Genomic DNA, 14,078 nt, shown 5'->3' on the forward strand with positions numbered 1-14,078 from the left:
TCCTTCCCGGGTTAATTCCTTGGAATGTGCCAGTCTCTTCGAGCTCGCTGTCAGGGATCTGGAGTTTCTGGAGTACAGCGAAGGAGATCAGGTTCAAGCCAGCCCCGCCGTCAACTAACATCTTAGTGACCTTGAGGTTGCGGATAGTTGGTGAAACCAACATCGGCAAGCACCCGACCGCAGTTGTGCGATCAGGGTGGTCCTCAATGTCAAAGATGATAGGCGTGCTGGACCATTTCAGAAGTTTGCGCGATTCGACAGGTGGTTCCGCTGCATTGACTTCCCGCACCCACTGCTTGAGTTGGCGGTGTGAAGTGTGCAGAGAAGCACCGCCATCAACGTACAAGACCTCTGTGGCTTTCTGAAACTCCTGCTCACTGGTCTCAACATCATCCATGTCTTCGTCGTCGTCGTCGTCTTCATCGTTGTCGCGGCCGCGGGGAGGTCTGTCTCCTTGCCGCTGCTTGGCCTTGCCGCGGCGTCCTCCCCGGCCGGTGCGCTTCTTGCCTGATTCTCCAGCACCTCCTTGGGCCCTCTCCTTGTCTCGCCGCTCGTACTCAGCCTTTTGCTGCTGGACAAGCTGCTCGACTTTCTTGCAGCTCTGGAGGTCATGGCCCTTGGTGCGGTGAATCTTGCAGTACTGCTTGTCGGTGCCGTCCTGCTTGTCGGCGATTGCCACAGCCTGGCAGTTGGTGCACGCGGCAACCTCCTTGCCGGAGCTACCAACTTTGGCCTTCTTGGCGCCACCTTCGTTGCCGGACTGCTCAACGACTAGCACCTCTTTGCCTTTCTTCTTCCTGTTCCGCCGCCGGTTTTTCTTTGCCGGGGCAGCATCCTCACTGTCAGATCCTTCTGCTCCGGTCTTCTCTCCGGGGAGTTTCCTCCCTTCCTCAGCACGTGCACACTTGTCGGCCAGGGCATACAGCTCACTGACGTCTCTGATCCTGCACATCGCCATCTCCTCCCGCATCCTGCGGTTACACACGTTCTGATGGAACGCGCTGATGACCGCGGCGGGGTGGACGTCTGGGATGTTATATTGTACACGGCTGAACCTCTGAATGTACTTGCGCAGGGGCTCTCCTTCCTTCTAGGCGAGCAGATGAAGGTCACTCTCTTGGCCATGAGTTTGTGGCCGCCTGTAAAGGCGCCGACAAACTGATGGCATAGATCAGCCCAGGAGGATATGGAGTTGTCCGGCAAGTGCATGAGCCAGGACCTGACGTTGGGTTTGAGCACCAGCGGGAAGTAGTTGGCAAGGATCTTGTCGTCCCGCCCCCCGGTAGCCTGCACCGTGATGGTGTAGATGCTGAGGAACTCCGACGGATGCGTCTTGCCGTCGTACTTCTCTGGTACATCTGGTTTGAAATTCTTCGTGCTGGGCCACTGGACTTGCCGCAGCTCACGAGTGAACGCAGGGCAACCTACCGCGTACGGCAAGTCGCCTGGTTCCCCTGGCGCATGCATGTCAACAAAGGGCCCAGCGCGCTGGTCTGATTGACGTCGCGCTTCCCTTCGGCGCTCGATGCGAGTACGAGCGTCTTCTTGTTGTCGTTCTTGAAGAACTTGGCGCTGATCGCGACGAGCTCGCGGATCTGACGACGCGGTGGAGTCGCTGTCGAGGTGGATCCGGCGAGTCGGCGATGTCGGCCTTCGGGGCGGAGAGTGCACAGTAGTTGCACCCCCACCAGTCTTGTCGTCTCCGGCTCGTGCCTGGCTGTCTTGCCGCGGCTGCGACGTGCTCGGTTGCCGTGGAGTGTCGCCGTTGGCGAAGCCGATGAGACTCTGGATGGTTGCCCTCCAATCGTCGATCTTGTCCGCCGTTGGAGGGTAGTCTAGGAGCAGCTGAGCTCGCGCCAAAGCTTCTGCTGCAGTGGAGGGCGGTGGTGGCGAACGGTGCGAGGAGCGGGATATGCTCGGACTTCTAACCACGTTAGAAGGAGCAATATCCTGTCCAGGCGACCGTGCCTCGCTCGTGCCAGCATGTTGGCGTGCATGGTGGTCCTGAGCGCTCCGAGACCCACCAGCCCGATCTTGGTCTAGCAGACGCATGGTACCGTGAGTACCATGACGCTTCCGGTCCCGCGCCTCCTGAGACAGGCGCGGTGCATGTACGGACGCCGAGGTCTTGGAGTGCGCCCGGTCGTTGTGGGAGCCGGCTACGCCGCCGATGGGCAGCGCAGCCTCGCCCTTGGACCTGGCAGCACCGTGAGCTCCCTCGTCTACGCCGTTCTTCCACCGGCGCCCTCCCCATCAGCCGTTTGTCCCGGCGGTGGTGGGTAAGGCGCGGACGGAGCAGCCGCCTCCGAAACCTTCTTCTTCGGCGGCATGTTGATGAAGATGATGAAGATCTAGCTCGCGAGAACGCCGGATCTGGTTCACACAACTTCGACGCCCCCCTACCTGGCGCGCCAAAGATGCCGGGGTACTGATCCACGGGCACCTATGGGACCGGCGGACCGGGTCCCTTTCGGTTCGGCGGGGGCGGAGATCGTGCAAAGAGCGGATCGAGGCGATGCACGCGAGCGATTTACCCAGGTTCGGGCCGCACGGATGCGTAAAACCCTACTCCTGCTTTGTGGTTTGTATTGATTTCTTGCTCGGGAGCGCGGAGTGCTACAGTACACTTCCGCAGCTAACAAGACCAAGAGTGAGTGTTCGAACCAGCTAACCCCCCTCTACGTTGCACACGGGCCTCCTTTTATATGCTCAAGGGGTTACCGACAGGTGGCAACGGAGGTAAAGGGCAAAAATGGAAAGGTGCTATGGTAGGCACAGCTACCTGCTACAGTGTATCATACCTAACCCTGACGGCAGGGGACAAGGGCCTTAAATGCCCGTCTGTGTCGCCTAAACAGTGCGAAAAGGGACCGCCAGGGACGCCACCGTTCGCCACGATGGCGATCTTGTCAGCGTCGCTTGCCACCGCACGCCGCTGGCTGCACAGCCTCCCGCCACGTACGCCTGGAAGGGCCCCAGAGCGACACGTTGGTGGATGCGCTGGAGCGCGGGCCCAGGGAGGTGGCTCACCGCGGCAAGCACCTTGCCGCTGTCGTTGTCTTGTCGCGTCCGGGAGCTTGTCGCTCACCGGGCCTTGCCGGGGCGCGTGGTGCGCCGCGGCAAGTTCCTTGCAATGCCTTGGGTGGCCTTCCCGGCAAGCTCCTCTTGCCGGGGTCTTGGGATGCTTTTGTTAGCCTTCCCGGCAAGCTCCTCTTGCCGGGGTCTTGTCTTCTTGGCTTGGACATTTTGTTCTTGAATGGCTCCAAAGGAACCACGGAGGACCTTGGCGGTCACCCGGCAAGCCTTGCCGCGGGATGCTGCGACTGCCCGTACACAAGTTCGGGATACTAGGGTACCCCTACTCTAGTACACCGACAATCCTTCTCCCAGCTTAATTTCTACAATCTCCATGCCGTCAATTTTTCTAAGATCATCCTGCAACATATAGAAGTTTGCTGGAGTGAAGACATGAGAAGCAGCTATCTCAAGTTCCCTCGAGCTAGTAACTGGCACCGGTAAACTCTGTGAGGCCTGCAGTCATCTCGCGCCTCGTTTTCATGGATACGCACAACGGCGTTCTCATAGTGCAAAATCATATCCACCAGGGTCATTTCACCGTCTAGGTGGAGGTGAAGGCATGAGTTCAGGCTTTCACTCCGCTGGTTGCTTTTCATGCCAAGCCAAAACCCCTCTGTTAGATATGCCACGGCCCACAGTCTTCTCTTCTTATACATCCGCCTCAACCATGTTACAGTTTTTTCTGACTGCCATTTTTTGGAAAATGCGTGCCATCTCTCCTCAAACGTTGCCGTGGACATGCTGTAGTATAGAAGAGTTCGAAACTCCTTCAAGGACTTGTGACTGAGGTGAATCTTCATATTTTTCTCTATGTGCCACGTACATATACGGTGCCACACGTCTGGCAAGACTTTGCGAATTGCCTTGATCATCGCAGCGTCGGCGCCTGTGATTACACTCTTAGGCATCTTTTGACACATGGACCTCAAAAACGTCTGCAAAAGCCACACGTATGTCTCCTCGATCTCGTCCGAAACTATGGCACAACCAAAAACAGTGGTCTTCCGGTGATTGTTAAGACCAACAAAAGGTATGAATGGCATACCATAGCGGTTCATCTTGTACGTGCTGTCAAATACAAGCACGTCGCCGAAGTCCTCATAGTCATGACGAGACTGGGAGTCGCACCAGAACATCCTATTCAAATGTCCTTCCTTATCTAGCCTGTACTCAAAAAAGAAGTTAGGATCCCTCTGTTTCCTACTGGCCATGATGCCTATGGCTGTGGCAGCATCACCTTTTGAAAGCAGCTTCCTCTTCTCCTTGGCGCAAAGGTTGTATATTTCACGCCTGGTAAAACCAACACCGCCGTACCATACATGCTTGCTGATGAAGCAATCCATCATGTCATGAATTCTAATCCATGCAGCTCCCATGGACATTATGTCATGCTTCTGGTACTCTTTGATTTTTCTGTGGGACCAAAGAAAAGGTACCTCGTCCGGTCCTACCAACATATGGCTATGCTTGTCCTCAAAACTTTCAACATACCAAACCCCACGCTTTTGGTCAAGCTTGACGGTCAGGTGCGCTTCGCAAAAGCAGCGTGTCTCGGCTCTGAGCCTACGGCTGTGTCCTTCCTCGGTTAGCAACTTGCTGTCACGTTTCCCTTGTCTTGAACAAACAAACTGCCTATAACGCATATGACGTGACTCTGTTTTGTTATACTTGACCTTATTCTTTCTAATGCTGAAACCATTATCTCTAGCATAGCTGTTGTAGAAATCATACACAGCATCGTGAGATGTAAAGGTCATTTCCATTATATGCATGAACATATCCCTCTTATCATCTGCACTGGCAGTATCTTGGACATTCTTTGCACCATCATCTTGTGTCACCTACACAATCAAACCACAGCCATGAAAACAGATTTCTATGGTTTAACATTACTTACTTCCATAGAACATTGATTACAAACATACCTCACTCATGATGACCGACGACTCGGACTCCCCAGAACCAGGTGCATCTAATGATTCGTCGTTAAGGCATGTCTCCGCGTCGGATTCACCGTAATAGTCGTACGCATTATGACATTCGGAAATGAACTGAAAAATACAACACAAATACATAATTACTTATCATATAATATTCCAGAAGAAATTCGATTTGCATGCCAACAAAATTTTTCACTTACGTACCTGACTAATGTAATCTTCATTCGAGAGCTCCGAGTTATTTTCCTGATCATCATCAAGCTCATGGATCTATAAATTTTCAACACAAATATTTAGTATTGTCAGATGCCACCAAAAAATTACAACATGACAATGCCACTCACATTAAGATCGTCCCATTCGTTCCCATTCTCTGACCGATCTTCACGATCTGAATTTTCATCATCTGACCAATCTTCTATCCAGTCTTTTATCAGTTCTCCAAACTCCATGTCTACCATGATATCAGTTAACTCCTCTTCCGCCATTTCCTACAACCAATAATATGTATCATCACATGTGCAAACATTATCAATGATGAAATATAAAACACATAGCACACGATCACAGATGTTATATAAACAACCGCAACCGAGGCCATTCAGATCTGCCAAACTTAGTAAGGAAGATGGCCACGGCACCCGTCCTGATCACTTTTAATCGCGAGGAACTGCACGATCTCAAAACCTAGCTAGATCTGTGATTACCTCTGCCGCCAGATACCTAGGTTAGCCGCCACATCAAATAACGATACTGGTGGTGCGCACAGCCGACGGCAACCGACGCTACGTGAACCCAGATCACGAGGAGCAGCACTACCGGAACAAGATCCACGATCGCATGCGCCGCCGGGTAGCTAGGTTAACCACTGCCACTGGCGCGGCGGCAGTTCGTTCGATGTTGCCGCAAGCGAGACTAGAGGGGGGACGTGGGATGCGGTACCTGTGCGCGATCGTTGGAGATTCACGACGTTGTCGCGCCCGCTGTCTGACGAGATCGCCGGCGACGAGATAGCCGCCGGTGGAGATCTACTACTTATGGAGCTGCGTCAATGCTCGCGAGATTAATGGAGCTGCTCGCGTGAATGATTGGAATCGGCAGGTCTTATGTGGACGTGGGGTCGTATCTATGTTTTTTTCAGACCAGGGTACTGTACATATACGGTCTGGGTTATACAGGGCTAGACAGGGCTTGAATCTGGGCTGCGGCGGGTCAGGAAAAAAACAAATTCGCGGGGACAAAAATACCCCTCCGAAATTAGGTTAGGAGGGAGCACCGGAGCAGGGCTCCTAATTGTGAGGGTTTGACCTAAGCGCCCGCGTTGTACATGCCCTAACAAACTTGAAAGGATTCACAAGAGTTAACACGTCGAGCATGGGCAGCTGAACAAGAAGCTGGACTCGTGCAAGCACGAGCTTGCTGAACTTGTTGCGTATGGCCCTACGGCTGGCCGCGTAGACCGCAAGTTAGGTGATCATTAGTGTCTGTTTAAGAAGTGCCAACCGTCAACTACTCCACCAACTATATACAAGCGTCAAGCGTGGTTGGATAACAAGATCTGCACCACCGACGAACCAGCGGGGAAGAAAGCAGAGGTTACAGAGGCAGCAGCGGCAAGAAGCAGAGCAGAGATCGATGGCCGAGGCTGCGGGGAGCGGCGGCGTGGTGAAGCACCTCGTGCTCGCGCGGTTCAAGGAGGAGGCGACGCCCGAGGCGCTGGACCAGCTCATCCGCCGCTACGCCGGCCTCGTCGACGCCGTCCCCTCCATGAAGACGTTTCACTGGTGAATATATCCTCCCACTCAATTCTTGCATACTGTCGTACACCTCTCTGCCTCGGCCCCCATGGTGAGCTGTTGATTATAGTTTTATAAAGAACGGATTCAAGTAGCAAACGAGCTGTTTTTCTTGGATTCAACGGGCGGATCCAGCGGATCCCATTACCACGCGTGCAACATCCACAAGTTTCTTCTCGATTTCCCCTTTTTTTTTTCTTGTGCAAAGTTCATACTATGTCAATGTTCTATCTCTCTGCTTGGTATCCAGGGGAACTGATGTGACCGTACTGGACACGCACGAAGGATTCACGCACGTCTTCGAGTCCACTTTTGAAAGCGCAGAGGGAGTCAAGGAGTACATTGCACACCCATCGCATGTAGAGTTTGTAGATGAATTCTTGGCTTTGGCGGAGAAGATGCTAATAATGGATTACAAGCAGGCAGCTACCAATTAGTAGTGATTTCGGCAAAGTGAGGCTCTGCGAGCTTCTGCTCTCGCCCTCGGTGATATTTTTTTTTGTATTTGTATTTGAATTTCATTTGGTATTCACAGGGACATGTACGTTCTGCTAAATAAATCTGTCCAGCCTTCTATTTGTGTTGACAATGATGGTTGAATTTGGTGGAACTATTTTTCTTTTTCAGAATACAATTTGGTGCTACTATACTCCTAAATGTTTGAAATAGTTCAGGTATTTCAATTTTCCGTAGGACTTATAACCAAAATCATGTATGGGCTTTTTTTTTCATCAAACAACAGAATCTGCATTTCCATTTCGTTCAAGCATCAGACGTGTGTTTTAACTTCGACCATTAGAGATAGGAGTTAGGACCAAAGTCTCTTAGCGGAGGTTATGGTTTGGCAACCCAACATATCAACTTGGAGAAGAAACCTCAAACATTGAGGATGTTGAAGAAGCTCTCCCATATCATCGAGTTGAATGCTTTGGCGAAGTCAAGCTTGATGACAAGCGTGGGAGCGTTGCATATATCATAGGGTTAGAAGACCTCCGGGGCGTAGAAGAAATTTTGCCACATGTTCCTCCATCTGATGAAGCCTGTCTAGTCTAGGTCAATGAGAGTCATGACTTTCCGGCTACAACCTGTTCATCAACCCTTTTTCTGAAACCCTTGACACTAGCATTTTGGAGTGAGATAGAGCGGAAGGAGCTAGGAGCAAGCACTCCAAACTTCTTCGAAAACATCACGTTGTATGCCCCTGTTTGATCTGCTCAATATCTTCGACCCCATCTCGGAAGGAATGTCCTTTTGAACACGCAGCTTGAACGAAGACGTCAAATCCCGGGGGAGCTCCCAATCCACAAGACAATGAAAGAATCACAGAGTTCCTCGTTAGAAGGGGGGAGCCCATCATAGAAGCAGATGAGGTCAAGACGCCAAACAGGATCGATCGAGGACCCCGACATAGCATAGAGAAGAAGGCGTCCTCACGGCTTCCTTGGCGTCGACGAGGAGAGTCAGAGAGTGGATGCGAGCACGCCGTTCCACAAGTAATTTTTTTTGCCCATTTACATGTTTACGGCAGGAAGCTACAAACAAAATTCAGCAAACTGATTTATCTATACCACCAGGGGCGGAGCCAGAACTTTTGTGAAGCCCGGGCAAACTTAAGCCTGAATGTCTAACATGCAAATAAAAAATTTCGTACCTGGTAGATAATATATACTATGCATCAAACTTGCAAAGCACAAATCCACATTAATATTGAAGTGAAAATACGAACATAACAGTCAGACAAATGTAATATTTAAGCGAACTAATATATCAATATTCCATTTCAGATAGCAAATGGCATAGAGCCAATCAGCCAAACTAGCCATCTTGCCAACAAAAGTGTAGCCGTCTAAATCACCATGACACCATCAATATATCCTCACCATGACACCATCAATATATCCTAGAAGACACTACAGGATAAGAAAATGGATTTGTTTTTCACAAAAATTCAGTGTTGTGATTTGTTTATTTATTCAAAACAGAGAGCTTGTAACAATAGAAAAGGTTAGATGGAACGTACCAATAGTGTGCTAAAGAAAATCACGAGGCAAATGTCCTTCCGAGACTTCATTGCTGTAAATGTTCGAATGATATCTTTATCATCAACTGACTTGAATAACTCCCGCTCGGTGTAACATATCATCAAGTCGTTGAACCATTCGTTGTTGATCTTGCTACGCAATTTATTCTTGATAATCTTCATTGCTGAAAATGCTCTCTCAACAGATGCAGTTGACACCGGCAATATCAAAGCCAACTCAATAAGTTTGTATACCAATGGAAATACCAGATTTTTCTTAGTTTCAACGATCTTCACGGCCAAACTTTGAACATCATCACAAGTAGAAAAAGAAGCATGCCTTTTCACTTGACTTATATAAGTGAGGAGCTACTCTCTTATTGTTCCACGATCATCATTAGAGAAGTCTTCATGATAAATTTCAGCAAGACGAGCAAGTTTATCAACATTGAACTTGGAGAAAGAGTCCTTGGGGTCAAGACATGAGAAGCAATCAAGCACACAATTTGCTTCTTCACTAAAGCGGTGATCCATCTCCACACAAATTTTGTCAATAGCAACATAAAAAATCTCTGCACAGTAATGGTGAAGATTAGTAACAGTTCTCCCTTCTCTCCTTGAACGACCACGAACTGGTATTACTTCGTCCATATTTGGTACTAGAATACTATTAGCACCACAAAATTCTTGGACATCACCAAATAAATTATCCCAACCACTCTCTCTGAACGTTGCCAACCGAGCCTTGACATCATTAACTAATTCCATGGCAAGAACAATATTGAGATCTTTTCTTTGCAAAACTTTTGAAAGCTCATTTGTGATGCCAAATAACTTCAACATAAGCTTCAGAATGAAAACAAATTTAAAGCTCTCCATTTTTTCTATCAAACCTGCTGCTTGAGATGGTCCACGTCCATATTCATCAACTGTACTAAGCACCTTTAACACGGAGGACCACATTTGATCCGAACGCAGTAAGGTAGTATGATGTGAACCCCATCTAGTATCCCCCGGTCTAGAAAGAGTAGATGATTGGTGCAAGCCCCTTCCAGTAGATATCTCACCACTCTCAAGTCTATCCAGAATATCTTGGTGTTGTGCCTCGGTCAATGCATCCCTTCTCTTGCAAGATGTTGTTGTTGTAGTCACAATCAAGGAGATGTACTCAAAGAAATCATGAATAGATGAGCAACTACTAGCAACATACACGACCACCAATTGCAGACGGTGAGCATAGCAATGAACATAGAAAGCATAGGGGTTTTCATCTATGATCTTTTTCTGCAAACCATTAAATTCACCTCTCATATTTGAAGCCCCATCATATCCTTGACCCCGTATCCTTGAAATTGATAACTTATAATGATCAAGAATGCCATAAAGAGCATCCTTTAGTGACTCGGACGTCGTATCTTTGACATGATGCAAAGCAAGGAATCTTTCCACAACCCTCCCTTTGTCATTCAAAAACCTATAGGAAAACACAATAATGTCAGTTGGTTGCATAGAGAATAAATGACAAACAAACAACAAAATAAAAGTGAAACTACTAACCTCAACATCACAGCCATTTGCTCTTTCACAGATATATCACGTGATTCATCAATAAGCACCGAGAATTGTTTGTCACCAAGCTCTGCCATGATCTTCTTTCTAACTTCATGTGCACAACACATTGCAAGCTCCTTTTGAATGTCACCGGATGTCATTGTGCAATTTCTGCCACCACGGTTAAAAGCATCTCTGACTTGTTCATTCTTAGTTTTTTCCAAATCTATCATCTCTCTAAAGTTTCCCTTGTTTAGAGAAGTAGCTGATTCATCATGTCCACGGAATGCCAAGCCTTGTGCAATGAGATATATTGAACAACTTACAGAACAAGTTAAACGAATCTTATACATTTCTTCTGATTCCTTGCTTGATCTAGCAAAGTTACTTGCCACACTTTGTCTTTGATTATTATAATCATCATAATGCTTGACGCAAGAGTTGTGCCTACTACCATGACCACCAATATGATCTTTGAAGCCTTTAGATGCATGCTTCCAATCTGTAAATCCTTCTTTGGTGAAGACTTCATAACCAAAGTGCTCAGCCCTTCCGGGTTGCTTAAAGAGAAAACAATAAAAACAATAAGCTGCATTCTTCCACTCACTGTATTCTATCCAGTCGTACATTTTATACCAAGATTTGGAAAATGCTCTTGAGGAACGCGAACTTCCAAATTCAGTACGATGGTATTTATTCAAATCTGGTTGCATTGGACCCTTCAATATATATGCTCTCCTCACTTGGTCTTGAATATCAGGAGGATACTCACAAATTTGTTTCCTCTTTCCCGGATCGCGCTCAATCGCATTTGGATTAAATTCATTGGCAACGTTAGGCGCTGGTGGCTCTACTTCTATTTCAGGCTGCGCATCATTCACATTTTCAGTCCTTTGCTCTACTTCTACTTCAGGTTGCACATCATTCATATTTTCAGTCCTTGCTCTCTTAACCAAAAACCTCCTCATCTCTGAAATTTAGTGAGTAAAAAATCTGAAGTTAGTTTTTACACAAATAAGAATATGGGTTAATCACAAGTTCATAGTACAGTACAATAACAAAGCTACTTGCATCAACTACATGTATCAGATTATCAAGTATTTCTTGATGTTGCCAAAGTGAAATCGGTGAAATATTTCTTAAAATTACTAGAGGAAAGAGTCTGCAACCTGCATACTAGTTTGTCAGTCTAATGAACTTGCAGTTTCTATAGTTTCCAACAGCTAACAAATAGATTTTCTCTTTGGACTTTGGTCATAATCGTCCCCAATCAAAAGTTCCTAAATAAGCCCTAAGTACATCAATATCTCAACCCGAATCAGTTATTAAGTACGCGATCTTACCGGAAGTCGAAGGAAAGGAACTGACCTAGCCTTCAGGAGAGGAAGGGACAAAGGAAGGGGTGTGGCCACTGTCGGCTCGCCGTCGGCCTGCCGCTCGCCCAGCCCCAGATCGCCGCCTCGCCGCCTCGCCTTCAAGCCCCTGCCGCACCTGGGAGAAACCGAAGAGACGCGAGTACGCGAGAAGCCGAGAACTGTCTGGACTCTGGAGCGATCGATGGTATTCCCTGTTGCCTCGTGGGCTGGAGCGAAGCGATCGATGGTCTTTTTTTTTTCTAGTGGGCTGGAGTGATCGGGACGTTCTAGTAAATAACTGGACTGGGCTATGAAGGAGGCCTAATCCAGTTTTGCTCGGGTAAATACACTCCGTTCACGTATTGTGGTACGACCACTGTTGCCGTCGAAGTAACAGCGAGCCTGGGCAACTGCCCAGGGTCGTTGGGCGCTCGCTCCGCCACTGTATACCACTATAAAAAAACAAAGGGGCATATTCAACTAATCTCGTCCATCGAACTAAGTCAATCCAGCGACTTAGACTGCTTCAATGGCAAGCGTTAAACGTGTTTAACGGTGCAACGAATATCATACCGAATATTGCACTAATCACAGGATTAACACACAAACAATAGCATATCTAATATCTACGTGTAATTAATATATTGCCTAAATATCAACGTGCGTTGCACGTGCGCATTCGCTAGTTACATTATTATTAATTAAAGAAAAATACAAAAATGTCAGCGAACTGTATCGGATCCCCTCACAGTCCTTATCCCGGAAAAAGAATTGTTGTTCACACTCACTCGTGGGCCGCGAGTGGTGCCCATGCCATGATGCCACGATCGATGATCCGCCACTCATCTTGTTTCTTTCTTCTCCGTCGCCACCAACCCCAGAACGAATCCCAGATCCGCTCACCACTTGGGTGAAATAACACTACACGCTAGTCAACTCAAACCATCCGCTCCAGGGCAAACTGCCTGTATAAAGCGGTGGCCGGACAAGAAGCTCACCAACACCAAGAAACCACACCACCGCCGAGCAAACAAGCGGGGAGGAGAGGAGACGGCGGTGCACTGCACAGAGGCGGCCAGCAGCACAAACAAGCCGGGACTGACGATGGCTGCGGCGGCCGGTGCGGGGAGCGGCGGTGGCGGCGTGGTGAAGCACCTCGTCATCGTGAAGTTCAAGGAGGACGTGACGCCGGAGCGGCTGGCCGGCCTCATCCGCGGCTACGCCGGCCTCGTCGACAAGGTCCCCTCCATGAAGGCCTTCCACTGGTACGGCAGCTGATCTCACTGCCACCAACCCCCCTGTCGATTCTCGCACCTTCCTGCCCCTGCCGTTCCCTGCTGAGCTATTGCGGTAGCTGCTCGGACCGCGCCCGGCAGGTGCTCGACGAATTGCCTGCCCGGGCTGTGATTCTTCCCTGTGCGGCCGCTGGCTTGGAAGCCATTTGATTGCTTTAAAATGACGGATTCAAGTAGTAAACCAGCTAGTATTTTTCTTCGATCCAACAGGGGAACAAGCAGTAGTAAAACGAACAAGTAAAGCTGATCCAGCCAATGCAAACTACTGAAGCATCTCGCATGTTACAAATGTCCTGACAGAACATCTTCAACATTTAGCTTCATGTGGTTTGATTTATGATGTTTTTGTTGGTGATATTGAGTTGGCATGGCAATGACTTATTCATTCGCAACAAAGAACGAATCGAAGCTTCCCCCTCACAATGGCACAACAACTCGTGTCTGCCAGTTTACATTATGCCCTCAAATGCGCCCATTTGTCGAAGAAAATCATACCAACCTTGAAACAAAGCTATCATCACCTGTCGGAAAATCACGAGTTTTCAGCTTGTTCTCATTTTTGCAAAGCTGAAACATCAATTTTGTGTTCTTTCTTTGGCATGCAGGGGAACCGATGTGAGCATAGAGAACTTGCATGACGGGTTCACGCACGTCTTCGAGTCCACCTTCGAAAGCACAGAGGGAGTCAGGGAGTACGTTTACCACCCAGCACACGTCGAGTTTGCAACTGATTTCTTGGGTTCAACGGAGAAAGTCCTCATAATCGACTTCAAGCCGGCAGCAGGCAACTAATGGTTTCGGCCAAGTGAGACACTCTGAGCTTCTGTTGCCGCCTGCCTTACCGGTGTTGCTTGTTTTTGTGTTTGTGTTCGCATTTCATCTGGTATTCACAAGTTATGTACCTTGTGCTAAATAAATCCGTTCGACCGGTTGTGTCTGTTGAGAATAGTGGCTGAATTTGGTGTAACTGTGTTCTGACCTTTTGTAGCACTTAATAATCAGTATTATGTGTGAAAGGTTCTCTTAGTTACTGCCATCCTTTT

At 48.4% G+C, this 14,078-nt stretch overlaps 3 protein-coding genes and 1 pseudogene across 3 annotated transcripts; 2 read left to right on the forward strand and 2 right to left on the reverse strand.

The window, feature by feature from the left end:
• Nucleotides 1–3,363: 3,363 nt before the first annotated feature.
• LOC147983042 (protein FAR1-RELATED SEQUENCE 5-like) lies at nt 3,364–5,605 on the reverse strand. Its single transcript, XM_087540627.1, has 5 exons — nt 5,363–5,605; nt 5,223–5,288; nt 5,004–5,129; nt 3,942–4,919; nt 3,364–3,435 (listed from the first exon to the last, which is right to left on the reverse strand). Exons 1-5 carry the CDS (start codon nt 5,504–5,506, stop codon nt 3,364–3,366), a joined length of 1,386 nt encoding a protein of 461 aa, XP_087396753.1. The 5' UTR covers nt 5,507–5,605.
• A 940-nt stretch (nt 5,606–6,545) lies between these two features.
• Nucleotides 6,546–7,390, forward strand: LOC125531230 (stress-response A/B barrel domain-containing protein HS1). The gene is made up of 2 exons (XM_048695636.2): nt 6,546–6,802; nt 7,065–7,390. Exons 1-2 carry the CDS (start codon nt 6,654–6,656, stop codon nt 7,249–7,251), a joined length of 336 nt encoding a protein of 111 aa, XP_048551593.1. The 5' UTR covers nt 6,546–6,653; the 3' UTR covers nt 7,252–7,390.
• Nucleotides 7,391–8,844: 1,454 nt separating this feature from the next.
• LOC125531229 (uncharacterized) lies at nt 8,845–11,354 on the reverse strand (annotated as a pseudogene).
• A 1,266-nt stretch (nt 11,355–12,620) lies between these two features.
• LOC147983043 (stress-response A/B barrel domain-containing protein HS1-like) lies at nt 12,621–14,061 on the forward strand. Its single transcript, XM_087542813.1, has 2 exons — nt 12,621–13,005; nt 13,641–14,061. Exons 1-2 carry the CDS (start codon nt 12,845–12,847, stop codon nt 13,825–13,827), a joined length of 348 nt encoding a protein of 115 aa, XP_087398939.1. The 5' UTR covers nt 12,621–12,844; the 3' UTR covers nt 13,828–14,061.
• Nucleotides 14,062–14,078: the final 17 nt, after the last annotated feature.

The sequence above is a fragment of the Triticum urartu genome, chromosome 2A (assembly GCF_056163025.1).
Source record: "Triticum urartu cultivar PI428250 chromosome 2A, HENAU_Tu73, whole genome shotgun sequence".
Lineage (NCBI taxonomy): Eukaryota > Viridiplantae > Streptophyta > Magnoliopsida > Poales > Poaceae > Triticum > Triticum urartu.

What these genes read in the sequence shown, in the direction of transcription:
- LOC147983042 (XM_087540627.1), bottom strand. Translation starts at nt 5,506, where the DNA reads ATGGCGGAAGAGGAGTTAACTGATATCATGGTAGACATGGAGTTTGGA. An exon ending in ATGAAGATTACATTAGTCAG is followed by an intron (nt 5,130 to 5,222) that starts GTACGTAAGTGA and finishes TGTATTTTTCAG; the next exon opens with TTCATTTCCGAATGTCATAA. An exon ending in CGTCGGTCATCATGAGTGAG is followed by an intron (nt 4,920 to 5,003) that starts GTATGTTTGTAA and finishes TTGATTGTGTAG; the next exon opens with GTGACACAAGATGATGGTGC.
- LOC125531230 (XM_048695636.2), top strand. Translation starts at nt 6,654, where the DNA reads ATGGCCGAGGCTGCGGGGAGCGGCGGCGTGGTGAAGCACCTCGTGCTC. An exon ending in TCCATGAAGACGTTTCACTG is followed by an intron (nt 6,803 to 7,064) that starts GTGAATATATCC and finishes CTTGGTATCCAG; the next exon opens with GGGAACTGATGTGACCGTAC.
- LOC147983043 (XM_087542813.1), top strand. Translation starts at nt 12,845, where the DNA reads ATGGCTGCGGCGGCCGGTGCGGGGAGCGGCGGTGGCGGCGTGGTGAAG. An exon ending in TCCATGAAGGCCTTCCACTG is followed by an intron (nt 13,006 to 13,640) that starts GTACGGCAGCTG and finishes TTTGGCATGCAG; the next exon opens with GGGAACCGATGTGAGCATAG.